Source organism: Syzygium oleosum, unplaced genomic scaffold (assembly GCF_021117445.2).
Source record: "Syzygium oleosum isolate NSW1041296 unplaced genomic scaffold, Sole_v2.1 Sole_v2.17, whole genome shotgun sequence".
In the NCBI taxonomy this organism is placed as follows: domain Eukaryota; kingdom Viridiplantae; phylum Streptophyta; class Magnoliopsida; order Myrtales; family Myrtaceae; genus Syzygium; species Syzygium oleosum.
Genome location: NW_026607501.1, coordinates 7,747,991 through 7,773,941, shown reverse-complemented (window position 1 = coordinate 7,773,941; position 25,951 = coordinate 7,747,991). Strand labels below are relative to the sequence as shown.

Here is a 25,951-nt window from a genome sequence, read left to right as displayed (position 1 = left end):
CCTTTTTTTGATGCCAATTAAGTCCTAAACCTTTTAAATTGGTGCCAATTCAGTCCTAAACCTTTTATTTTTATGCCAATTTAGTCATTCCGGTCAATTTTGACCGGAATTTGCCAACGTGGACGCCTGCCGGCCGGTCACCGGTGCCGACGTGGCGCTAACGTGGACAACTTTAATAATATTTTAATATTTTTTTGAATTTTTATTTTTTTTCCACTTTTTTTGTTTGGTCCCCCCTCCTTCCTCTGGCCGGCGAGCTCGACCTCGCCAGATCCGGCAAGGTTGGGCCTCGCCCGACCAAGGCGAGGCTCGAGCCCTCGCCGAAGGCTGCGGCGAGGGCGAGCCTCGCCAGATCCGGTGAGGTCGGGCATGGCGAGGCTCGCCTTCGCCTTCGCCGCGGCCTCCGGCAAGGGCTCGAGCCTCGCCTTGGTCAGGCGAGGCTCGACCTCACCAGATCCGGCGAGGTCGAACCTCGCCCGACCATGGCGAGGCTCGCCCTCGCCCGACCATGGCGAGATTCGAGCCCTCGCCCGAGGCCGCGGCGAGATCCGACCTCGCCGGATTTGGCAAGGTCGAACCTCGCCCGACCAAGGCGAGGCTCGCCCTCGCCAGGCGAGGCCGGCGAGGTCAAGCTCGCCGGCCTCTGGCCTCTGGCCGGTCGCCGGACCGGCTAGAGGAAGGAGGGGGACCAAAAAAAAAAGTGGAAAAAAAAAGAAAAAACAGGAAAAAAAATAAAAATTCAAAAAATTATTAAAATATAATTAAAGTCGTCCACGTCGGCGCCGGTGACCTGTCGCCGGCCGGCAAGCGTCCACGTTGGCAAATTCCAGTCAAAATTGACCGTAAAGACTAAATTGGCACAAAAACAAAAGGTTTAGGAATGAATTGGCACCAATTTAAAAAATTTAGGACTTAATTGGCACCAAAAAAAGGTTTATGACTAAATTGGCACCAATGCAAAAGATTTAGAACTGAATTGGCACCAAAAAAAGATTTAGGACTAAATTGACACTAATACAAAAGATTTAAAACTTTTTTGGCACTTTTCCCGTTTGACTTGTCTTATTAATGTTAGTTCAAGATAGTATCACTTGATTTTAAGGTGGATCAAGCTCTATGCTCACTCAAAGCTGTCCATCCAAGGTAAGTGAATCTTTAGGTGCTAAATTAGGTCAATCCTTTAGTATTTCTTGATCATTATTTGATAATAATTTAAAGTATGAATGATATTATAGATCAATATTGTTAAAAGGAATTGATGATTATATGATGAACCAAGAGGCAATACTATATGATCTTTGATGTTTTTGTATAATGGGTGATGCCATGTTTCTATAGATCATAACTGTACTTTATGAAAAAGAAGAGCGGTCATGTGATTTCAAGGGGATTTTGAATGACTTTGATGAGTAAAAATATTAGAGATGAACCTATGCAAGCAAAGGGGTAAAATAGCAACTTAGAGTTTAACCTTCACCATAATAACACATACACTTCAACTCACACATAGCAGCCTTGAGAAGCATCTCCGCATGATGTGTTGTCAATCAAACTTCAGGTTGTGATATTCTAAGAACCATCACACGACACAGTTTGTCAAAATGTAAAGGGCTAGTTAGCTGAGATAATTTAAATCTACCTGCTACATTCGTCACCGCTTAGACTTGCAGATCGCTTTGGCAAATCCACCGTAGTCGAAGCATGCTTTCCTCTATCGTTTGAAGTGCTGGCTATTGCTAAACTATACTTCTTCACCAGTATGATCTTCTCGGTCACAATTAGCCAAGAATCCGATAGAAATCGATGATGTACCCTAAGAGATCTGCAAGGGTGCTGAGGTTTCTCTCTCCGCAATCAGGCCGTGGCACTTGAGAATTCTGGATAGCCTGACAGAGCTACCAATACCACCAAAAATTCGATTGAATAAACCTAAGAGATTTTTTACTGAGACGACATATTTACATTGTTTTCTTTCTTGATTGGACCCAGAGATAGAGCTTCGGCCAAGAGTTGAGAATACTCGAGCTGAGCTTCTCCTAGTTCACTAGTGAGCCGAGCCAACTGCACCACCAAAAACAGCGAATCTTTTTAGAAGGGCATAATATCATCAACTAAGATGAGAAGAGATTAGCATCAAGAAATGTTGAAAAACCTTGTCGCTAAGCTCCTTCTCGCTCTTCTCATATTCCACGCATCTGAAAGCAATCACAAGAAGCTTATAAATGTCTAGTGCATGGTCCACGTACAGAACGGAGCGCATTGACATAAAAGGAGTAATGTACCCGGCCTCTTAGTAGGTAAATACTGTCTGAGATGAAGCTTATTTATTGTATATGATCCGAGTAAAGACGGACAAAATGTCAAGTTTAATATTTCTCAAATATATCTTCTAGCCTAATAAGGCAAGGGTAATCATCACCCTCTATCAGAGGTAAAAGGAAGAGCAATTGGTGCAGGTAAGTATGATGGACGATGTTGAAACCTAGGACGGAAACAATGGAACTCATGGACACCAGAAACCAACTCACGATGCTTCAGTGTATCCAGGTGTTTTATAGCTACTCTTACACAATTCAATCACTTGAAAATCAAAACTGTTAGGCAGCCACTCACTTTGCAAGTAGCTTCTTGTGTTCTTGCACTATCCTTGCGGCCTCCTCATCTTTTAACTGGTCATCAGGGATATTGATAGGCTGTAACACATGTATTAAAGAAGTCAGTGCACAAAGCCAGCTACAATTTTAAATACAACTTGTAGATTGACCTGTATCTCTTCGATCTCCCAATTGTTGTTAATGCCGCCCTCCCCTGTTGTCTTCATATTTGCCCTTTCAGTTTCTGTTAGCCCGACTGCCTTGCGCTTCCTACCAGACCCTGTATTCATTGAGTCCTGTGCTTCAGAAAATTACAACTACAAGTTACCAGCAGCTCATCCTCAAAAGTTCACCTTGCTTAGACTCATCTCTGAGTGCCTCACCAAATGCTTCAGATGTCGTAAGAGGTAAACTCTGTTCCAATTGAACAGGCATTTCAAGACCACCATGATGAACGAAATGAGATGAATTCTCTGCATATACCGATGCCCGAACCTTCTTATTGACCTGATACCCAATCAGTCCACAATGACAGTCCCTGAAGTTAGACATGCACAAGAAGATCAGATAAGTCTGAAACAGACCCACACAACATCTATGAGCCTTTACCTTTAAATGGTAAATTGGATAAGGGATGACAAAAATGACCCACGCAACATCTATGAGCCTTTAAGCATATAGCTCGATTGATTTCGAGGTTCCCTCCTAACTGAAGAAGAGATGACAAAAAGACGGTATCGCAACTGCTGGTTCTGACAAAAGTCATCAAATGTGACTAACAAAATCTCTAAAGAGTTGGGAATTCCCATGATGGTATAGCCATCAATAAGGTCATCTAAATATGGTCAAGTGAAGAAAATCAAGCCAAATTTTCATGAAAACACAAATGAGCACATGGGGTACAAGGACTCAGTTAATTGATAGTTCCTATCCAGAAGAATCGTCATGGTGGAAACTTCGTTGAACTATGGCACCTTTAGTTTATGTTTAGGTGTGAAGCTCAAAAACATTCATTAAGGGACCACTCAACTAAATAGAGGTAATAGATACAAATCTGAATCAAAGTATTGAAAAGTGCATGTAAAGCTACTTAGATGGACATAAAAATAAAAGGTTCGGAAAGGGGCCACCAAAACTGCTACAGCTGGCAACTCAAGATGTAAAGAGCAAGAAAGACTACTTGAGACTATTGGGAGGCAGCTCGCCATGAAAGGCAAACTATAAGCAATTCTCCAATTGTAGCATAAAGTAGCAGAGGGCCATATATGGTTCACAGGAACCATAAAACCGAATGTCAAATGGAGAAAGAAGAAACAAGGCGGAACTGACAAAAATGTTGCATATATAAACTGAAAAGTTCTAGTTCTATAGCACAACAAATTCCACCAGGATAACAAGTAGCTTACCAGTATTCCCACGCCATTTCTTTCAACCGAACTTCCAGCTTCTGAAAAAGGGAAGTTCTCTCAAAATCTTGCTTGTTATGAGTCGGTTCAATAAAATTAGCTTCCAGAACACCTTCAAAAACAGTGTGGATTAGGATGAAGCAACAGCACTTTATCACAAGACACAAGGTGAACAAAGATGCTTCTCACCAACAACACCTCTACCCCTGACATGTGTTGTATAGTTCACAACCCTCCAAAATGGCTGAAAAGAGAATACAAATTCATAAAGTCAGAAGAAAGAATATCGATATTATTCATTTTGCCAATCTTTGTCGTTTGTTTCACTTTCTATTGTTTACCTTTTATAGTGGCTTCCCACAGTTGCCTCCCTATTAAATTAATGGGTTAATACCACGAAAAACCCCAAACTGGTACACCTGTGACAATTTTACCCAAAACTAATTTTTTGACCATGAAAAACCCCAAACTGGTACACCTGTGACAAATTTACCCCAAACTAATTTCTTGACCACAAAAAACCCCGAACTAGTACATTTGTAACAAATTTACCCTCTGTTAGTTTCTATTAAATTGAATTAATACTACAAAAAAATCATAAACTGGTACGCCTATGACAAACGGAGGGTAAAACATAAAATTGGTATATTCGTCAATTGCCGCGTGTCATTTAACAAAGCAATTTGACAGTAAAATTTAACGGAAATAAACCGAGGGCAAATTTGTCACAGGTGTACCAGTTTGGAATTTTTTGTGGTCAAAAAATTAGTTTGGGGTAAAATTGTCACAGGCGTACCGGTTTGAGGTTTTTCGAGGTATTAACCTAAAATTAATAGCATTCAACAACTGCTTGATACCCTAACGACAGATGGAACCATCTTGCCACTTATGACAAACTATAGAAACCTACAGAGATGCCTACTACACAGTAAAGCATTAAAAGATAATAAACCCAACGCTGAAAGTACTGGAGAAGATTTTGTTACCAGTATCAGTCGATTCTTGTAGTACACATTAAACCCGTGGATGTTCACATGCGGAGCTTCCTTTAGAAACCCTACGGTAGTTACAACCTCACCCTGCATGAGTACCCCATGAACAGCAATTAAATATTTGCAGCACAATTTTTCTTTAACAGAGGTGGCATATATATAGAGACACCAATCAGACAAGCATGTCTATTTTCTAACAATCCAAGCGTAAAAGTGCAAGCTTCAACATTAGATGCACCTCATAGATCATGTGTGCCACAGAGAGAGAGAGAGAGAGATTTGCAATGCAAAATAAAAGTTCCGACCGATGAATATTCCACAATGCCCCCCCCCCCAACCCTGACAAAAAATACCAACCCATTCACACAAATTCTAAAATCATAGAACTCCAATACACCTTCAGGGATTTATTACATTTTATCCAGGAGGAGACAGCTATTAACATCCGGAAATATAAAGTTTTCATAATCCTAACACCGTAGCCACCAGGCGTGATTCGTCACTTTAGGGTCAATATTACTTAAAAAGCTATTAGTTTTTTCAAGAAAAACAAATAAATAAACACCACCATAACAATAAAGCCTTAAAAATTCAATTAGACAAGAGAAGATCGAGCACAAAATTGTGCTAGGTCAAACTAAATAATCGTCGCTAACAACAGAGACAGTAGGTAAGAAAAAATGCAATATTCAAAATAACCTCCACAGATCCAGCGGTTTGAGGTCTGTATAATATATATTCGATACACTTGAGATCATCTGCAATATTATGATGCTCCACATTCTGACCACGGAGCACTATTTTAAAACTTTCAGGTATTTGCAAGTACAAAATGGACAAGTATACCTGTTGCACGACAAATTAAGACTTGTCAAAACAGATGAATTGAAACTTAATCATTTCTCTGACTATAACAATACCACTTACACGAAGAGAATAATGGAGTCTATTAGCAATGTGCTGCTCATTCACTGATTTCCAGTTGTGACATGTTTCGACTTTTTTAATATCTCCACTAATATGGATGTCCTTCAATTAGAAATTCAAGAGAAGTCAATTTATGGGGAATAAGATGAGAACAAATAGCACGAGGAAGAACAACGGATAGGAAGCATAAAACCTGCGGATCAGCATCGAAGTCTAACTCCATTTCCCCATCATCATTGAACCACAAATTATAAATGATAATTTTTGTACCATGGGATCCGATGTCATCAAACTGCCATAAGAAAGACGAAATCATTTATTTAAGACCTTGAGCACAATAAGATGCCAGCAACTGTACAATGTTACTTAAAAGCTACACATGAATTATAAGGAAAAAGAATGTCTCAGCATCTTCTCTCCTAAATAGACTATACCAATCCCAAGATAGCCAGGTCAGCAGACTAGACAAGTAGCAGCTAACCTTTTCCAAAATTGCACACATTGTCACATAGCCATGATGACGTATTCAAATCAGAATGCTAATGAACCAGACCAGAACTACTTAACCTTCAAAGTATCATATGAAAAAACTGCAGATGATCATTAGTAAAATAATCAGGATTGCACTAAAAAAGGAAATAAAATTGCTAGTCCATAAGCACAGCAGGCATAATCATACTCTTGATCTTCCACAAAAGCCAACAGAATTCGTTGCTTTCGCATTACGCCCATGTACACTAAGCCTCCATCACAAAACTCAGCATGGATTTATGGGCATATTCAAGCCAACAAGTGTGGCAATCAAGACTTGATAAATCAAATCTGTGAAGATGATAAAGCGATATAATCAGAAAGAGAAGCTAAAATAAAAGATGCAAGACTTGTACTTGCAATAGATTTGCATATAACAGGTGGACTTGTCAAGAAAAATTAAATAACTAAAAGAGATGGGGAGAAAAAAACGAGAAAGAACTTGCTTGCTGGACAAGATCTGCTTCATTTGAGTACGGAGACCACTGCAACAACAAAGAAAGATTTGCCATGAAATGTTCTCTATCATTGCGACGAGACATCTCCAGAGTCCCAGTGCTTGCATTAAACTCATAGTCAACCTGAAAGCAAAACACAAAAAACAAGATAGAGAAGTTACAAGGGAAAAAGAGCACACAAGAAATAAGAGAGCAATATCATCCGCATCAAAACTTTCACCAGATAAGAGAAGACCAATAAAATGTGAACATGTGAAAGCTAGGACTAGAGGCTCTTGAAAGATAACATCCCAACACAAAAACCTCAAAAGGAAATGCTCTGATATCTCATTTAAGGATTAGCCAACCATAAAGTTAAGTTGTAAGGAAGTGAGGAATTGTCTTATCTCACTCCATTTACTCGAATACCAGGATACCTGCTGGTGCCTATATATAGGCTTAGAAGATTGCTTTACCTAATGCCAACAGTTTAAATATCATCCCCAGGGAAAAATCCTAAAACAACAAGTTGTCCCCAGGTATCATCTGACCTCACTCCATTTACTCAAATACCAAGATACATGCCTGTGTCTTTATATAGACTTTAGTAGATTGCTTTACGCAATGCCAATAGTTAAAATACAAGACCACTTTCACCAGGGCAAAATCCTAAAACGACAAGTTGGCCTGCAAACGTGGTTTGCAGTAAATACTAATCAAACAAAACCCATAACTGTGTATGTGACATTTAACCAGTCAGACAGTCAATGTGTCATCAGCATTAAATCATAGAGATAACAACATTGCCTTCTCAACAGTAGTTCCTCATAGAAAGTGCATGTAAAGCAACAATGAAATAGATTGAAGCATCTAAAATTACCATTGGAACCACAATCCTGTCGTGCCCTGCTTGCATCAAGAATGTATATGACAAAAGGCCGATGCTCTGAGTCAAAACCCTGATGGTGAGACAAGTTAGTTACATAATAGTCCAAAAGGGGAATAGCAAACTCTGAAATGATTATATATGTTGCTGGTGATTAGACAGAATCTTTAGGAAGACATCAATTTTTTTAAGTGGAGATTTTTTCTAAGAAAACTTCCTGAACATGATCAAACTGAACTTCATAAGGAAGGAGGGGAGCAATATTTCAAATAAGCAAAAAATTAATCAAACATCTACTCATACAAGTGCAATCATCCCTAGCTTTTTGCATTAAAGATAAAACCAGGAGAGTAAAAGAGAACATCCAGTCAAATGAGCTCCCAATCTTTCCATTCTTCTGCACTTATTTCATCTCAGATAAAACCTAATTAAAGAAGTACAATTTTCACTGAAGCCACCAACATTTTATAACATCTGCTGAAAATAGAGATCAAGCCTAAATTTCCAAACAACAGTTTTAGGGAAGCCAACCTATCTTCCATGTGGCGGCTGAAGACAATGACGTCTGCACCAAGTCTCATAGTGCTGGTTTTGAAGCCATTTCCATCTGAAAGATGAGATTTGCATGTCAACGTAAAAAGAGCGCCAAAAGAAACTTGGAAGTACTTCACAAAATGAGCAGAGAAGGTGTACATTGTCCAATAGCTGATTTCTCTTTTTTATCTGAAAATCCAAAACTCATACACTGCCTCAGTGCTTCAGGGTCCATTCCACCACCATCATCTAGTTGCAATGAGTCAGATTTTTGGAAGACATGAATCAGGTGTGTTTCCTATTTAAACAATATGATGACAGAGCCTCCAAAATAACATCCAATTAAATTTGCACATTAAAGAAGTTGAAGGTGGCAAAGACCTTGTATTAGCAATGCTGGGCTTCCATCCCTTGGATTTAAGGTTTTGTCTACGATAACAAATGTGGCTCCATTTTGGATCTGTCCTTGCAGGCAAACAATGAATATGAAAATCAGATCACATAACTTCAAATATGTGGATCCTAACCAGTAGACTACTAAATGTTAATCAATAAATAAGAAAATAAGATGGAATTCACTGTTTGAGAGTTACTCTTGCATTAACTTTTCATTCATATTCCAATCAAATAGGTCTAACTATCAAAGTATTCCTGTGATACATCATCCTCGCCTTAAAATTTTTCTTAAAGTATTTCAGAACAAGCCTACAACTATTCTAGAATAGTCAACACTTGCGGAGGAAAAGAACTATTATATCATAGTTGGTAATACTAATGATATTTTCATAACAAACAATCACCATCAGAGGAGCACCTAAAACAAAATAGTACAATACTTAAAAAGTTTTGGTCAGAAAATCACCTCATCAACTGCATTGTCAAGCAACTCGGCTATGGCTGCAAAAGAAGAAGCTGGTAAATCCAAACTGGAAAAAAAAAAGGACTTGAAGTGGTTTCTGTCAAGAACTAGAATCCCTGTAATAGAAAATTCACAACCATCCAGTTCAACCTACCGCCAAAGGCCCACTTATGTGAAGTGGCATTTGAATGAAGGAACATAGGGTGGACATGGAGGTAATTTCTTCCATCTGTAAAGCGAAAAAAGCAGTAAAAGAAAAGGTAGAAATGCAGTTAATATACAAAGAATCTACAATTTACAGCGCACGTTGACAGGAGGATCAGCTAATTCCACAATTGAAAAGGCCAATGTATTAAGTCCCAATAATCACTGGGACTCTTGTGTCTAGTCACCAGCCGTATCCAATTGAGATTGTAATGAGGACTTAAAATATACAAGTAGGACTTAAGAGCCAAATACTTTGAATTGAGATTTTGGCACTATGCCCGTTGTCGTAGCTCCCAGATTTCCAAAACTGCCGGCATAGTGGTGCTGGACAGATGGTGGACATTGAGGACAGGCCTGTATCATCAAGAGTAGACTGCGCCTGATCTAACACGCTGGTTCCACTGTGACCAGTACTTAAAGCATTTGAGCTTCTCTCTTCTCCAGATTCTTGTCTTTCAAGAAGTGATTTGGGCTTCTGAAGCTGGACTTTTTGAAACACTCCAGGAGGCATCATGCTCAAAGGCACCACAAAGTCTAGTCTAAAGCTGTCACATCCCCCTTCACAAGTTCAGCTTTATGCAAGTCCAAGCAATCTGCAATGCCTGTAATTAGCACTGTAAAACAAGTTAAAGAGAGCCAACGAACAAATTGCTCAGAGAAAAAAGGAAGACAGTACGAAGTTCAAATTTAGTAAATGAACCAGGGTTCAAAGGGATGCCTTGCAAATCTTTTGATTAGGTAACCGGTACAAACCAACTCTGTCGGTTACTAAATTAAACAGAGTTCGTTCATACAAATTGTGACTACATTGGTTATGATATGTTTCCAGTTAAATTGACTACAAACTATCTATATAATGTTCACATCGCTGGTTTGCAGGTAAGCTGAATTTGGATGCGCCCGAAAGTTCTCTTCAGAATTTCGTCACGCGTCATAAACAGAACACAATCCAGCCATACAGATTCAACAGTGTTTTTGATATTTCTCGAACGCTAGAGCGCGGCAAACACAAGACCATTCAAGTCTTAAACTAACCGAACACTTTCCAGACACCCCCAACAACCCCAAAAAGATTTAAAAAAAAAAACAGCAAGAATCTAATGGACCCATCGAAGTACATTGGACTGAAGATGTGGTTTAATATTAAAATATTCTAATATTCTTACTCATAAGCTGGACTTTAACCTAAGCCTAAATATAAAAATTCGGAACTTCACGTTCTCTGTTCTCTGATATCATATGAGATTTTATAGTACAAAACTTAAGTATTAAGATAAAGGCGTATTCTAAAAGCTTACTTAAGCCCTAAGACGGATGCTTAAATCTCTTATTTTTTGATATCACGTAAGATTTTGTGAGACTACAAAGCTTAAGCCTTAAGACGGAGGCATGTTCAAAAAGCTTACTTAAGCCCTAAGCAACAGCCATTAACAAGGAAGTTAAAGAACGTTCAAACCGCACAAGCAATTACGCGAAGCAAAAGCAAAACGAGGCAAGAACAGACAGACGACCCACGTAAACACGCGAGGCGGATGCTCCCAAGCGGCCGAGAAGAAACGCAGTCGCGAAGAGGGAAAAGCAACGAACCTCCTCCGATGGAAGAACCCCCGCACGGGCTCGGGTCCAGACCCGGACAGGAACTCGCGAAACCTCAATGAGTTCCGGAACCGGGAACTCTTGCTCCTTGCCCAACACGCTTTGTAGCTCGCTCCCTCGCCGGAACCCTCGCGCTGTCCGGCGACGAATCCGGGGAGGAAGATCCCGGTTTCAACGGCCGGAGCGAGGATTCCCCGTCGGAGGAGACGCGGCGGAGGATCGGGGCCGGGCGACTGAGCGGGAGAGCAGTAGCGCCTCGGCTCGCCACCACACCACCCGCGGGGAACACGCAGAGGCAGCGTGGCATTGGGATTGGACAGTACCATTATTACAGAGTTAATACGACGAAAAATCATAAACTAGTATAATTATGATAAATTTACCTTAAATTATTTTTTTTATCATAAAAAATCTAAAATTAATATACATGTGACAATTTTATCCCGAACTATTTTTTTGACCACCAAAAACCCCAAACTGGTACACCTGCGATAATTTTACCCCGACCTAATTTTTTAATATTATTTTTTATTTTTTTCGATTTTTTTAATCTTTTCTTTTTTTTCTTTTTCCTTTCCTTTTCATTTTTCTTTTTCCTTCATCTTCTTTATCTTCAACCTATGGCCGGTCCGGCGACCAACGAGAGACGGGGCCCGACGAGGTCGGCCCTGCCGGTCGTTGGCAAGGTTCGACCTCGCCAGGACGAGGGGTCGTCCTCGCCGTCGCTCAGAAACCAAATCAATGGCCAGCGCAATAGATCAGAACGCCACAAAAGGCGGGGATTCGACGTCTTGGATCAGCAAGGCTTCCCGCAGGAGCTGCAGACGAGATTGAGGACGGCCTCGATGGACTCGGAGAAGTTGGAGTGAGAGGTGAGCTCAACGTGCCCTTGAGCTTCCTCCACGGACTTCAAGAGGGCGCCGCAGTCGCCGCATTGAGAGAGACGCCAGCCATGGCTCCGGTCCTCCGATCGGAGAAGGAAAATCGAGAGAGAAACGCCTCGCACTCGAAGCGATGCGGCTTCACAATCGCCGGACGGAACAGTTGGGATTTCGCCGTCGCTGGCGAGGACAACCCCTCACTAGCAACTAGTGAGGTCGAACTTCACCAGGGGTGGGCAAGGCGACCTCGCTAGTTGCCAGCGAGGTCGGCCTCGCCAGCGACCGGCCATAGGTTGAAGATGAAGGAAAAAAAAAAGAAAAGGAAAGGAAAAAGAAAAGAAAAGAAAAAATAAAAAAATTTCGAAAAAATAAAATAAAAATATTAAGTCATGGTAAAATTGTCACAGATGTACCAGTTTGGGGTTTTTGTGGTCAAAAAAATAGTTCGGGATAAAATTATCACAGGTGTACCAGTTTGGGGTTTTTTGTGGTCAAAAAAATAGTTTGGGGTAAATTTGTCACAAGTGTACCAGTTTAGGGTTTTTCGTGGTATTAACCCCTTTATTATACCATGCGGGTGTCGCTGTCCTTTGGTTTTCACTTTTTTTATTAAATGAAGTTTGTATGAAAACTCTATCCTAATAAATCCTAATAAACTTCGAGTTTTGTGAAAAATAAATAATTTTAAAAAAAATATTTTCTTAAAAATAATTATTTATATCGTCTACAAAAATGAGTGAACAAAAAAATATTTTTGTCGTCCAGGAAAATGTTTAGATATAAATTGTTATCGATAATAAAAACTTTTTTTATTGATTAATTATTTCAAGTGATACGAACAATCTTTTTAAAAAATATTTTTTAAATTATTTATTTTTCTCCAAACAAGTAGAGTTTCCTAATAAAATCTAATGTTTTAGGTGCATCCATGATCTTAAGTGAGGGTGAATTCACCGTGCTCAATACATTTTGCAGTCTGGAATAATTATACAAATAGTGTCCGAATTTTGGTGATTTTTTATGTAGTTAATCTTAGGTAGCATGCATGTTGGTGAAAAAGTCACTCCATCCAACGGCTGGTAGTATTTCCAAAGGAGACAGCTGTCATGTGATTGTCACGTAGATCGAAAACCATTACGAAAGTTGAACGAAGGGTCTCGTTTTAACAAACCGTTTGGTGTGAAGACCGGAAGCATATATTTGCAAGTACAGTGGTTCACCGGATAAAATTCTCTAGTCGATTTATCGCCGAGTCGGATTTGCGAACAGAATGTCCAATCAGGCGTTGTCGAGCCCAGATCAGGCGTCGCCAAGCCAGATCCAATGTCGCCGATCAAGATCGACGGCACCATTCGTGATGATCCCGAGGTCCCGATTGGCGCAGCTCGAAAGGATAGAGAGGTACAGGAATGTCTACCTGTGGAGGATGTGACGCACGATTATGGGCGATAGCGCGAGGACGCGACAACAGGGTATGATGGCTCTAGATGCGAGGGGACATCGACGAGGGCACGCGAGGCAGTGTTGGCAGCCTGCTGTGGTTGCAAGTGGGACAGAGAGATTGGTGGAAAAATTGGAATTTCTGGGTGTCTTTTGCAAAAAGATTATGTGCGGTTGAGGACATAATTGTACGATAGGACACTCCAATCAACGGGCGACTCCCACTAGCGGCAGCTCGAGCACTAGCTGCCAGTGCTCGAGCTGCAGCTGATCATCGCCCCAAAGCACACATCATAAATTTGATACGATACTAGACTATTAATTGCGACACTTAGAAAGGACAATAATTAACAAATCTAAGTTCACAACTAAACCCCTTTGTGTCACGAATTTCTGATTAGATATCGCGTTACTGATGTCCTGAAGAAAGAGAGAACTTTACATATTATTCACTAACCATGTCCTATTACCGTCGGTAGGGTTTTGTGGTTTTCCTCGTCGGTGAAGGGAATGCACAGTTGAGACCGCAAATCACGCAAGCCCATCGCTCATGTGCTGATGCGTGCAGCTAATTACAACAGACACTCAAACTCGTGACCCCGTGCAGGTCCTTGGGACCGGGGATGCCGCCAACTAAAATGGGAAGTCGATGTTGCGCGTGGAACCGGAACAGGAGAACCAACCTCTCTTCAGCTATTGATACAAGGCTTTCTCTTTCACTGCTTCCTGATGGGATCGTCAATGGAGCATTTCATGCATAGTACATGAATAGGCTGCTGCCAGCAGCGCAAGCAATCAGATTTTCATGCATAGTACATGAACAGGCTGCTGCCAGCAGCGCAAGCAATCAGATTTTCAGTTGGATGCCATGCTAAATGCAGCAACTTCTGCTTCAAGTCACAGGGAGTATCGTTGGCAACTGAGCTCGAATTTTCGCGCGCTGCAAAAGTATAGAGAGAGAAAGAGAGAGATTGAGACGACATAGGGATGGAGAACCTAACAGCATTTGAAATGTCCGAAAAATAAGTGTTTACGAAGTTTAAAGTCGGACCTTGCCGGTAAAATCCACGCGCCAAGTTGCTTATTGATGACCTCCTCGCCCTTGGAGCAGCAGGCAGAGACGCCCTGTCGGTAAGATTGGAAATTTAGAAGTAGCAGATGCGAGTTTAGAGACGCAAACTCAGATGTGCACAAAATCAGTCTCAAGGGCGATGAAAACTGGCATTTGCCAAGTTTCCAATCTGCTTTTTCCCTAATTCAGCATCGTCTTCGGCTATTACTCTCCTTAGCAGCTATTAGAGAGCAGACCTCGTTTAACTAGCTATGTTCCGGAAGACGTGGAATGTGAGATGGAGAGGAAAATGACCAAATTTTGAATTTTCCCTCTCATTTCTCTCTCCCAAAAATTTCAAAACCCCATTTTCCACACCCAACCCAAAATTTCACCTCCCAAACGTGGAGGCATATCTTATTCAGGCCATTATCGGAATGATAGCGATAGCCCATTGAGACAAGTGATGGCAAAGGACTGTCAGCCAGTATATGCAAGTAAAATTCAAGATCTCTTAGTTGGCCATCCATAAAGTCAACTGTTGCTAAGAAAGTTTGACAAAATCAACCAGAATAGTTAACCCCAGGATAAAGCCTCGTTCAGTGAAGAATAACTCTAGCAGGGTCTTAGAGTAGCAGGGGAGCAGATCATTTTCTAATGCCAATAACTATGCAGATATGATAAAATAATGAGGGGAAACAACAAACCACCAACCTGCTCGGATTTTTACAAGAACCAACCGTGACCCCTTCTTCACTCCCAAAACCATGAGAAAAAATGCGTAGAAGATAACTGAAAATTTAAGATTATGTATTGTCAGATAAAAGCGGGAGGACAAAAAACCTAAGCCCTCGAATTAGTATCTACGGGACTGCAAATGCAACTGCTTAGTAACAGGGCAAACCTATATGAACCAGTAGCAAAATGAAGTCCATCTCCACTTAGGCAGCAGTCAAATTTATCGAATATGGAGTCATTGTCATACAAATCAGACAGCTGTTGGAAATATATTCAAAGGTTAGCGACCTTACCCTAATGTAGAAATAAGACAAATAAGTTGAAAATAGACTTTTTATCCATGGTATCTACAAAGAGGTCTCCTCATATATGTAGATAAGGAGGTCAATCGATTTGGAAATTTTAACCGTTAAAGTGGAAAGACAAGGAAAAGCAGCAACAATAGAAGATGCAAACTTATAACATAAAGATTGATACCAGAATGTCCGATAACAACTTAATGCAAGAATTCTCAATCAACTCGATAGCCAGCCTGTACCTTCTGTTAAGATAAATAAGCCCCTACTTCCAGAGATGACCTAGTCAATAGTACTCATATCATATATGATATCTAATGCCTTCTAAATGGAAAGAATGAGAATGTGGTGTCAAAACAGACAAGTATTGTTCAAATTTAGCAGTTGGAAAGATGAAGGTAAATACCCATGCTGTGCCAGAGTTGCTGATGATAGAGAATATAGATTATAGAGAGAACTCAGCTGGACTGCCGGTTACTAAGAGAGCTTCAGCTTGCACATCAATTATATTAGGATTCTAGTACAGCATCGACCACGCGATATGCCTCCAATGATCTATTCACTCATACTGAACTTATTGTCCATAATATCAGCAAGGCCACAGTATCACATTTGACCAGAGCATGATTTCTCGGAAATCCAAATATGTAAAAGTGCATATGGGTGCAATTGAAGATCTTTATGACTTTAACTAAGGAAGCCACAAATGAAAATAAAAAGGAAGATTACTCTCCTTATTCTGTTACTGATTAGTGATAACGACAATGGACTGATGAAATATCCTCTTTATGTTGAAAATTACTTGTTGTAAATTAAAGGAAATAAAACATAACAACTGGCAAATACAATGATAGCTATCAAACATATCACGATGGACAATCTTTACTAGATTGACCATCATGCGATATTTGCTTACCCTTGGGCAAAGATGCTCATGAACTTTGAATGTTGCAACTGGTTTAGATCCCATATGCAGATCCCAAAGCTATTTGAACATGTTCAGAAAGCAATAGATAGAGGAAAACAATAGTCGAATCAATAGAATTTCAAGGTTAAGATACCACAGAAAAAAGCAAGATAATGAAGCAAACAGAAAATGGCCTCAGCCGTGAGGTTTCAGCAGTCAATGTTCCTAAATAGATTCATCGTTTCTTCAAATACAGCATAATGCATCAGTTAAATACTCGAGGAAATTATCTTTTGTTCACTGAATTCCAATAGACACATATGACCCTGTTTTAAATTCTAACACTGCCCAACATTTTTACCACTATGTCAAGGAACTGGGGAGTTATTTCTAATGGTTTTCTGTGAAAACAGTCAATGGATCGTGTTCTTATGGCAAGCAAAGAAAGTTAAATTTTCTTAACTCTAACCCTGCATTTTAGCATTCCCTTAATGGACATGTTGCTTCTCCAGCGTCCACTGCTTGCGATATTAAAGTGTGAGGACCAAATAAAAAGCACTTTGTTCTGCTTTAAAGAGATCAAATAACAATTATGGATCAGATAGAATTCTTCGATAATCTATAGAGACCTTTTATTGTCATCGATACTTCAAGTAAGGGGAGAAAGATATTTAAGAGAAGTGCCATTTATTGAGGCAATGAATTATTTAAAACCCAAAGGACAGAGATATAATTGACGAAGACAGACTTGATTATTTTATTTCTCTCTTATCAGGGAATAGAGACACAGAAACCAACCCTGCAACTTCCCATCTCCTTGTGCATGTGTTTGCATTGATTCTTTTTTCTTTTTTTTGGCTGTTCAGGGATGTTACAAAAGCTCAAGCAAAATAAATCCATGAAAATTAGCTTACCTTTAAGTTTAAGTAATCACGACTCATAAGGTACCGGCCATCAGCTGCAAATTTTATGTCGGAGATTGATGCAATGATCTCTGTGAAAAATGATTTAGAACTACGCTGTTCTCCATCCTGTAAGCTGTATATTTAAGCTTTTGATGCCAGGTATCGGAACAAGAACACATGCAGAAAACAAGAAAACTTACTATATAAATGCACAATGGACCTCAAAAATCAAACAACATAGTTGGCCGACACTCACATCCTTGCACTATGATCACATAAGGCTGATTGCCGCATATCAACTAGACGGATAAAACCTCTTGAACTGCTGTAAGCAAGCAGATTACAGTGAACCGGATGGAACTGAGCTGAAGTTATGACCTCTGCACAAGAGATGCAAGCACTTACAAAATAACAACAAAAGGAAAGTGGGGCAGCATCACAGTATAGTAAGGGTGATTGCTAAGTCAAGCATTCAGTCAGCTACCGGCAGAAGTATAGAATTGTCGGCAAGCAAGGCACTGAAATTACCAGTCAAATCCTCCATATTCGTTGGTTTTATGTCAATTATATTGAAACATTGACTACTGATCTCCATGTTCCACAAATTAATTCTAAGGTCATCGACAGAAACAAAGGTCTCACCATCACTGCAGAGAGAATATAAAACAAGAAATTGTTAAGTGTCAGTTTGATAGCTTGCCACCTACAATTCAAACAAGAAAAGCAAGTTCTAAGGAAATTTTGAGCAACCCGACCTTCACCTTCCCCTATGGAATGACCTACTAATAAAATGGTGTAAATGACTAGAGATGCACGTGCTTAGGGACTTGTCATGTGTTGAAGAAGCACTAGGCACCTATCATTAGGCACAGAGGAGATCTCTTCATTGTTAAATCCTTTATGGAACAGCCAGTTGGAAAGCCATGCTCTACTGGTGCAACTAAATATTATGCAGCAAGTTCTAATATAACCTAAAATAGTTATTCAACTGACTGAACAAAATAACCATCATTACCTGTTATTCGAAAGTGAGTTTATGTTGAAATCATGAGCATGAGCGTAAATCTTTCGACATCGTGCAAGAGCATCATTGTTATAATCGGCAATCTAGTTTTGCATCAACACATATTATTATCCCGTCACTTGAAGAATAAGGTTGGGAAAAGCAGTAAAGCTACACTATTACATACCCCTGGAAGTTCGTGTGAAGGCAACTTTTGCTGAGCTATTTTCTCTGTCCATTCCACATGATGGCCATTATCAAAATTAATTTTCTCTTGATCACTCACGTAACTTCTTTCTGCCAACAGTGCATTCTCTGGACAAATATATGGACCGAGATCCTTTTCTCTCACTTTCTTCATCTTACGTTCTTTTACCTGGCTTCCAAAATAACAAAACGGAACAAATTGGACAGCTCAAAGCATGCATCTAAGCTCGAGTAGGAGAACAATCAAATGAAACTGTAAAAAGGGGGTAAGAAAAGGTAGTCAAGAAGGCCTAAAAAAATTACCCTCGTCAATAATTGTAGATGCAAATGCAGATACCGTCAAGCAACAAATATTAAATGTCTGTCTAGCCATTGCCTATTTCCTCGCTTCTTTCCTTATTGATATACTATTATCTGACGAACATGCTTATGGAGTTACAGTACATTTACCCTCAACATTCTCTTGAAACAGATAGACGAAACACCTGATCTTTGAAAAGTTTATAACAACATAGGAGAGGAAAAGCATCTGATATTGACTGCTAAGTTCCAAAGCCTTAAGCGAAAAAACCGAAAGAACGATTCTCTGTTCATTTGATAAATTATGAAACATCCAAACTACACATGTTATCACAATATAGAAATATGCCCGGAGGCATTCTACTCTTCTTTTGAAGCAAGTCTTCCCACTGACCCCGAGCGGTTCTTCACTTCAGCAAAGAATCAACACATTATGTTTGGTTTTGGAGAGAAGAGAAGGGATCTAAGCAGATTATATATAGATAATCCAGTTTGGTTTCTTTTAGTGGAGGGAAAAGAAATGATTAGGAGTTTCCCTTCAGCTACAGGTCATTCTTAGCAAGTTCCGAATCCCTCCGAAAATGAGATGATTAAATCATTTCCCTTTTCTCCTAATCACCCCTACCAAACACGATGCATGAGTCGATCAAATCTTTTCTTTTCTTCACTTTACTTTACCCTAGAGATTAACTAAATCATTTCCCCTCTTTTGAAATCATCCCATCTGAACATAGTAAATGAATGAGTATTTTATAATCCTCAGAACATTTCTCAAGAATTTGAAGAATGGAACATGGAAGGCCTTGCTGACCAGATACAACCATACCTTCCAGAGTTTAATTGTCCTGTCATTGGTTGAAAGCATGAAAAGGGATCCGTTGGGCATTGGACACCATTTAACTTTATTGACCTTCTCTTCAATTTCCAGACTCTTCAAATAATCGAACTAGAGAGGGAAAAAGAAAAAAGACAACAGAACTACAATAAATCTTTGAATAGCGCACGAATAAGAATCAGCCCGCGCTCGAGAATGAAAGAGTCAGGCCCACCTCAGGTTCGTGACTCTGAAATTCAGTCATATACCGATACTCGGGATGCCACGCGAAGTCGGACTCCGACCGCTCCACCTGCCTCCGAAAATGCTGCCGAGATTCAAAGCACACGAAGTAATCGATTAACCAAGCAGCATTAGAAAAGTTCAGGAAGATCGCGACAGTTCAAAGAGAGAGAGGGACGGCATCGCCGCTCACGTCTTTGCCGTCCTTTCGCTTGAAGATGATGACGCGGCCGCCGCGGTCGCCGACGGCGAGGTGATCCCCCGTCTTATCGAACTCGATCGAAGATATGACATCATCCGGAACTGACAGCACGAAAGAAAAATCCTATCACATCGCAAGCGATATCAAACCATCGAACGCACGAGTTAGAGCCTCTCGATTCCTCGGATTCAGCGGCACATATCCCGCGGTCTCCGCTACCGAAACCAGTGTTACACGAGCTAAAAGCAAATCGAACTACGCACGATCGCTTTCCAATGAGCATCCTCGGACGACTCTCGCCGGAGTTCGAAGAAGGAAACGACCTAAGCAAGCGACTCACCGTCGGGAGCTTCCTCTCCGGGAGACCGCTCGCCGAAGACCTGGGAGAGCTTCCACTCGAGAGGCGCGCCGGAGCCGGCGGCGGCGCTGCTCGGAGCCATGATCGGCTCGCCGGCGTCCGGTACGGCGGCGTTCGGCTCGCTCGCCGCTTCAAGCGGAAGTGGAAGCGAACATGCTGGCTCTCGCGCGCGCGCGCACAGGGAAGAAGACAGAGAGACACGGGGAGGACGACGATGACTCAACGCTCTTATCCATTTAAAATCGATCTTCTTTTTATTTTTATTTTTTTGCTTTTTCTTTGAGTCGTGGATAAAACCAAAGGCGTCATGTGATCAAACTAATTCTAAGGGCGTTTGATTCGTGGAAATTTCATGATTTTTTATGACATCCACCCTAAAAATGATTGTTTATATCATTTGCGAAAATCACCGAGCGAAAAGTATTTTCATCATCCGTGAAAATATGCGGGAACAAATTATTATTGATAATGATGATATTTATTACTAAACGATATAACATATCATCTTTCTAAAAAAAAAAGTTTTTCAAAATATATTCATTTTTTGCGAAACCAGCGATCCGTAAAGAGCTAAAAAAACTTCACAATTTTTTGTTTCACGGCTCGTCGAACTTCTTTGTCTACCTTCGATGAGACTTCTAGTATCCAAATTCGCACATCATTTTTCAACCCGTGTCTTTGGTATTTATTTTGCAAGAAAATATACGGGAATAAATTATTATTGATAATGATAATATTTATTACTAAACGATATAACATATCATCTTTCAGAAAAAAAAATTTCTAAATATATTCATTTTTTGCTGAACAAGCGATCCGAAAAGAGCTAAAAAACTTCACAATTTTTTGTTTCATGACTCGTCGAACTTCTTTGTCTACCTTCGATGAGACTTCTAGTATCCAAATTCGCACATCATTTTTCAACCCGTGTCTTTGGTATTTATTTTGCAAGAATTTTCAACCCTTAATCTTGCGTAAAAGTCGCTTTGACTCCAAGTCTGGTTAATTAAGAAATGTCTTTCAGAAGGCATTTAGGGTGCATTTTATTTTGCCAAAAATGAATTGTTATATAAGAGTGGCACTAAGGTATATTTTGCAACGTTTATATCATGCTGGTTAAACCTAGCAGGCGGGTCAAACGAACAAAATGACTTCGAAACGTGGGACTTGCCAAGCCGTTGCAATTTCCAAAGAGTAAGACCATGAGAAAATCAATTTCTCGAGAATTTCCGCTCTCTCTGTGAATGAGATGAATTTAGAAAAATTATCGAATCGCTCCTAAACTTACTGTACGGACGGTAATTCAATCGTTAACTTTTCAATTTTGCCAATACCGTCCTACATCTTTGCACGAATTTTCAGTATAGTGCTTCCGGCGAAAATTGACCGGAAGAAGAACATCAGAATTTCGCACAAAAATATTTGAGATTGAATTTATAAAATCGAAAAACTTTAAAACTGTAATTGATATCCGTACACACAAAAATCTTCCCGATAAACTTTATCTGTACTTTAGTGCCTGCGGTGACCAGAATGGCAGAGGTCCCCACGTAAGACACAGACATTCTTGGAAAGAACCGCCACCTTATCTGCTCGCATCTCCGTCACGACAAAGACGGCAGGCTCAACCCAAGGGTCAACGCAGCAAAGTTTGACCGGGGTGGTGGGGTCGTCATGGGAAACCAAGAAATCATCAGTGGAGGGTGGCGCGCTGCAGAAAGAAACGTGCTTTCTTTCTGTGTGCGCGAAGGCCGTCCGCAACTACTACGACCGAAGAAAGTAGGAAGGAGACGTTCAGTGCTTCCGAAAAACCAATGAATCGAATGCGACAACCGTCGGGTGGTTGTGGAATCAAAAGAACAAGAATCCGTGTGATCCCACAGTACATGAATGGAAAATTCTGTTTTGACTCGTCCCGTCCGTGCGAAATGATGTCTAACCATCTGCCTGTACAGAAAGAATGGGGTCCCGCTTCCTACCTAGGCTCGGATGCTTCCATCGCGAGCCGGCTGTTGGTCCGCGGGCTCCCCGTCAGGCTGGAAGAGACCTCGGACGCCGTGAGCTGGTTCGACAGCCACGTGTGCGTGTAGGAGCTCCTGCCGCTGGATTCGTCGGACAGCACGCTGGCGTTGAGGAACGGGGGTTGCTTCGGCTGGGGGACCTCGCGGTCTCTGTTGTGGAGGAGCATCTCGACGACCCCGGACATGGGGGGCCGCAGGTCCATGGAGGCTTGCGTGCACAGAAGGCTGAGTTGGAGCACGTTCGTGGCCTCCTGGACGGGGAATTTGCCTCGTAGGGCGGGATCGACGCACGCGGCTAGATTGTTCGACCTGTAATGCTTCCACACCTGAAAAAGCAATCATCAAAAGTTCCATGGCTCACATCACATTTGAACATTAGTCTGCTTAATCCTAAACACAGAAAGCCACGATCCATTCAAGGTAAAAAATTAGATAATCCTGGTGTGGCGTGGCCAGGAAAAGTAAATGTCGGTCTAAGTTCTTCGCGAACGCAAGGACAAGCAATCTTACCGACGGTAATACAGAGCCCGACCCCTGCGCGAACACGCTACTCTTCCTACCGCTCAAGATTTCAAGAACCAGCACCCCAAAAGCATAAACATCGGCTTTCTCCGTTAGCTGTCCTCTCACGAGATATTCAGGCGCCATGTAACCGCTGCATAGTTCACCATTGTTAATAAATAAACCAAACTTAGCCCAGAGAAGCTGTGAAGTGAAGACGAGGACGATATGCGAAAACATTTTGACAGGCCAAGCTTGTCAGATCAAGGAAATAGAAAAGTGCCGACTACGGTTTCGAGCACGCTAGTGATTGAACATGCATTCTTACAGTGTGCCGGCGATTCCCGTGCTAAGATGAGACTTATCCGGAGCAAGGCATCGGGCAAGCCCGAAATCCGCGATTTTTGCGGTGAGATTCTCGTCGAGGAGGATGTTACTGGTTTTTATGTCCCGGTGGATGATTTTCACTCCGCAGCCTCCGTGAAGATACTCGAGGCCCTCGGCTGTTCCTGTGATGATGTGCAGCCTCTCCTCCCAAGTCAGGATGTAGGTCGCGTTGCTCACTGCAACAAAACGATTCTATATGCTTATCGGGACCGCCTCGTACTTTAGAAAGACCAGCAGAACAGAGTGCTGCGGTGGACATGACAGAAGAACCGGAATGGCAACACGCTAATGCAGCAGATTTTCGATGCCTAGTGACTCGGAAATCATACCACGGAAACATTGCTTGCAATACAAGAAACCAGTTGGTAAGACTGCAAACTGAACCGATGCTCGTCTTAAAGGGTAGTTCTCTTGTTGGCATCGAACGGTGACTCTGCAAGTGTTAATGCAGTTATGCAGCAACCAGCTACTTACCGAAAAGAACTTGATCAAGACTTCTGTTAGGAAGATATTCGTAGACGAGGAGGCTCTCCGGGCCTTCGATGCTGCATCCCAAAAGCCTGACGAGGTTCTTGTGTTGGATCCCGTTGATCAGGTTCACCTCGTTGAAGAAGTCGTCCACCCACTGGCGCGTGTTGAACACCAGCCGCTTAACCGCGACGACCTTCCCGTCGGCCAGGATCCCCTTGTACACGGAGCCGGCCCCGCCTTGCCCCAGCTTCCTCTCGTCGTGGAAGAAGTTGGTGGCCTTCTCCAGCGTCTCGTACTTGAAGTATAAGCTAGACTTGCTCATGCTCGCCGGTAATCTCAGGAGGCTATTTTGCACTGAAAATGGATGAATGCGAAATCCGCGTCATCAAGCTTCGTGTTTTAAGAATTACCGAGATACCATTTTACGGGCTCGATTCGAATCGTTTACCTTGTTTGTCCATGGAGTACTTTTTGTATCCGATGTATGCGCCGATGAGAACAAGCGAAGTCGCCGCAGCGGCCGATGAGGCTATTGCTATGGTGATGTGGATCCTGGACGACCCTGCGAAACGACGGAGGCAAGATCACATCCTGCAAGCGATTCTATACCAACTACATGGTCAAATGTCCGGCACCTCACAAAAAATTTAGATTTCGCAGCCTTAGCACTCAAATGAAAGATCGATCAACATGTTCAACCCAATATTCAGGTTGAGATGAGCAGAGTTCATTAGAATTTTCGAAAATCCGGCGACGTCGAATCATGAGATCAATCCAATCAAAACTTAATCAACGAGCATGGAGGGAACCGCAGTTAATAATACCGAAGAAGAGCTTCGGTTTTTCTTTAATGGCAAGGAAGCCATCTTTAAGCCGGAAAACTGAGTGATCAAGAGACTAGTTGTCTACCTCCGGTGACGGGGACGCTGTAGAACTTCGTCGTCGAGTAACGGAGGAAGCATCCGGCGTTCATGGCCCGCGCTTCTTCTCCGGGTGCGCAGCTTCTCGCCATGGAAGTTGCATTCTCCAGACAGACTCTGCAACCGCCGGCGTCGAGCGTGCTCCAACACTGTGCCAAAGCGTATACCCCGGCGACTTCTCCGACTCCGTCCTCCCCGGCCACCGCGAAGCCCCTGTTCTGCACCGCGGTCGCCGAGACATTCCTCAGCACCCGGTCCACCCTATCCGAGAACTCGGCCACCCTGTCCTTCTGGTCCGCGGGGACCGTCGAATTGGAGCTGCACTTGAGCATGTCGCGCGTCGGATCGACGGTCTCGTTGTAGAAGTCGTAGCCGTCGTAACGGAGGAAGCAGCCGTCGAGGTAGAGCCGGCCGGAGCTGGGGAGGCAGCGGGGGATCCGGGTCCGGCTCTCGGCGTAGCAGAGGAGGCAGTCGGTCTCGACCAGGTCGCCGTGGCACTGGGCGAGGCCGTACACCGCCGGGGGCGGGGACGTGAGGGAGGAGTTGCCCCACCGCCGGTCGGTGACGCTCACGGAGATCTCCCTCATGATGGCGCCGAAGTTGGGGACGATGTTCCCGGCGAAGATCCCGGAGGAGTTCCCGCAGAGGAGGCCCGCTTGGGCGATTCGAGGGTCGGAGACGGCGGGGGAGAAGAAGAGCGAGGAGAGCGCGAGCAGAGGAAGAGCGAAGCAGGCGGAGATCGCAACCGGCGAACGCATTGGCGGGCTCGCTCCGTTTGAGTTCATGGGCTCTGCTCGAGAAAGAGAGGAGAAGAAGAAGAAGAAAAGGGAAAGATTTGAGCAAAAGCGTAAGGGAAACTACGATCCAACCACTACACAGAACACAATTCTCTTCTACACGGAACACAATTCTCTTCTTCTTCTTCTACATCATATTCTTCTTCAGTGGAGCAACTTTTTGGCTTGGTGGGTTGCACTGTTTTAGAGAGAGAGAATCATTAGTCCTACGAGTCTGGGGAGCGGCTTTTGAACGGGCTGGGTTGCGTGATATGATGATTGACCCCAACTGGGTTGAAATCTTCGTTCATCACAGAGCATCACAGAGAGAGAGAGAGAGAGAGGGGGGGAATGATGATAGAGATGAAAAGGCTAAATCGAAGCGACAGACCGACGCCTGACTTTTGGGGCTCAACTCTCATGTCACCCTCGATTTCTCTGTGTGTGGTACAGTAGAGTTTTGGAAAGTGTCGATGATGACGCCAGGTCCCCCGTCAAGCTGCCGGAATGACGTGTTTCCCTCTCCACTCTCTCTCTCTCTCTCTCGCTCCACTTCATCTT

At 42.2% G+C, this 25,951-nt stretch overlaps 3 protein-coding genes across 8 annotated transcripts; all 3 read right to left on the bottom strand.

The window, feature by feature from the left end:
• Nucleotides 1-1,902: 1,902 nt before the first annotated feature.
• LOC115678903 (protein MICRORCHIDIA 6-like) lies at nt 1,903-11,277 on the bottom strand. Of its 6 annotated transcripts, none has more exons than XM_030602396.2 (20): nt 10,961-11,277; nt 9,626-9,975; nt 9,321-9,395; nt 9,170-9,204; nt 8,689-8,767; nt 8,467-8,556; nt 8,305-8,380; nt 7,768-7,846; nt 6,897-7,031; nt 6,113-6,211; nt 5,920-6,021; nt 5,692-5,838; nt 4,987-5,079; nt 4,190-4,244; nt 4,001-4,112; nt 2,978-3,132; nt 2,765-2,895; nt 2,614-2,693; nt 2,153-2,195; nt 1,903-2,061 (listed from the first exon to the last, which is right to left on the bottom strand). In XM_030602396.2, exons 2-20 carry the CDS (start codon nt 9,885-9,887, stop codon nt 1,942-1,944), a joined length of 1,968 nt encoding a protein of 655 aa, XP_030458256.1. In that variant the 5' UTR covers nt 9,888-9,975; nt 10,961-11,277; the 3' UTR covers nt 1,903-1,941. The 6 variants fall into 6 exon arrangements, 5 of the variants coding, with proteins under 5 accessions (XP_030458256.1, XP_056175414.1, XP_030458254.1 ...); XM_056319439.1 differs by having other exon boundaries at nt 2,765-2,892; XM_030602394.2 differs by having other exon boundaries at nt 2,765-2,874; nt 2,948-3,132; nt 9,626-9,987; nt 10,961-11,276.
• Nucleotides 11,278-14,090: 2,813 nt separating this feature from the next.
• On the bottom strand, nt 14,091-20,517 carry LOC115678905 (serine/threonine protein phosphatase 2A 55 kDa regulatory subunit B beta isoform-like). Its single transcript, XM_030602398.2, has 14 exons — nt 20,297-20,517; nt 19,948-20,057; nt 19,747-19,839; nt 19,524-19,643; nt 18,378-18,566; nt 18,203-18,294; nt 17,716-17,834; nt 17,444-17,567; nt 17,197-17,320; nt 16,292-16,360; nt 15,246-15,337; nt 15,056-15,133; nt 14,342-14,415; nt 14,091-14,230 (listed from the first exon to the last, which is right to left on the bottom strand). The coding sequence occupies exons 1-14, from the start codon at nt 20,394-20,396 to the stop codon at nt 14,094-14,096; spliced, it is 1,521 nt and encodes a 506-aa protein (XP_030458258.2). The 5' UTR covers nt 20,397-20,517; the 3' UTR covers nt 14,091-14,093.
• Nucleotides 20,518-22,218: 1,701 nt separating this feature from the next.
• Nucleotides 22,219-25,490, bottom strand: LOC115678902 (cysteine-rich receptor-like protein kinase 1). Its single transcript, XM_030602390.2, has 6 exons — nt 24,604-25,490; nt 24,143-24,256; nt 23,698-24,048; nt 23,165-23,399; nt 22,846-22,990; nt 22,219-22,661 (listed from the first exon to the last, which is right to left on the bottom strand). The coding sequence occupies exons 1-6, from the start codon at nt 25,397-25,399 to the stop codon at nt 22,290-22,292; spliced, it is 2,013 nt and encodes a 670-aa protein (XP_030458250.2). The 5' UTR covers nt 25,400-25,490; the 3' UTR covers nt 22,219-22,289.
• Nucleotides 25,491-25,951: the final 461 nt, after the last annotated feature.

Coding starts and splice junctions, on each gene's coding strand:
- LOC115678903 (XM_030602394.2), bottom strand. CDS start 9,887: ATGATGCCTCCTGGAGTGTTTCAAAAAGTCCAGCTTCAGAAGCCCAAA. Junction 4,245..4,986: donor ACAAGAATCGACTGATACTG/GTAACAAAATCT, acceptor TTCTCTTTTCAG/CCATTTTGGAGGGTTGTGAA. Junction 2,875..2,947: donor CAGAGATGAGTCTAAGCAAG/GTGAACTTTTGA, acceptor CAATGAATACAG/GGTCTGGTAGGAAGCGCAAG.
- LOC115678905 (XM_030602398.2), bottom strand. CDS start 20,396: ATGGCTCCGAGCAGCGCCGCCGCCGGCTCCGGCGCGCCTCTCGAGTGG. Junction 19,644..19,746: donor TTCAGAGTCACGAACCTGAG/GTGGGCCTGACT, acceptor TTCCCTCTCTAG/TTCGATTATTTGAAGAGTCT. Junction 15,338..16,291: donor ATGAGCATCTTTGCCCAAGG/GTAAGCAAATAT, acceptor TATTTCCAACAG/CTGTCTGATTTGTATGACAA.
- LOC115678902 (XM_030602390.2), bottom strand. CDS start 25,399: ATGAACTCAAACGGAGCGAGCCCGCCAATGCGTTCGCCGGTTGCGATC. Junction 23,400..23,697: donor TCTTGATCAAGTTCTTTTCG/GTAAGTAGCTGG, acceptor GTTTTGTTGCAG/TGAGCAACGCGACCTACATC. Junction 22,662..22,845: donor CGGGCTCTGTATTACCGTCG/GTAAGATTGCTT, acceptor TTGCTTTTTCAG/GTGTGGAAGCATTACAGGTC.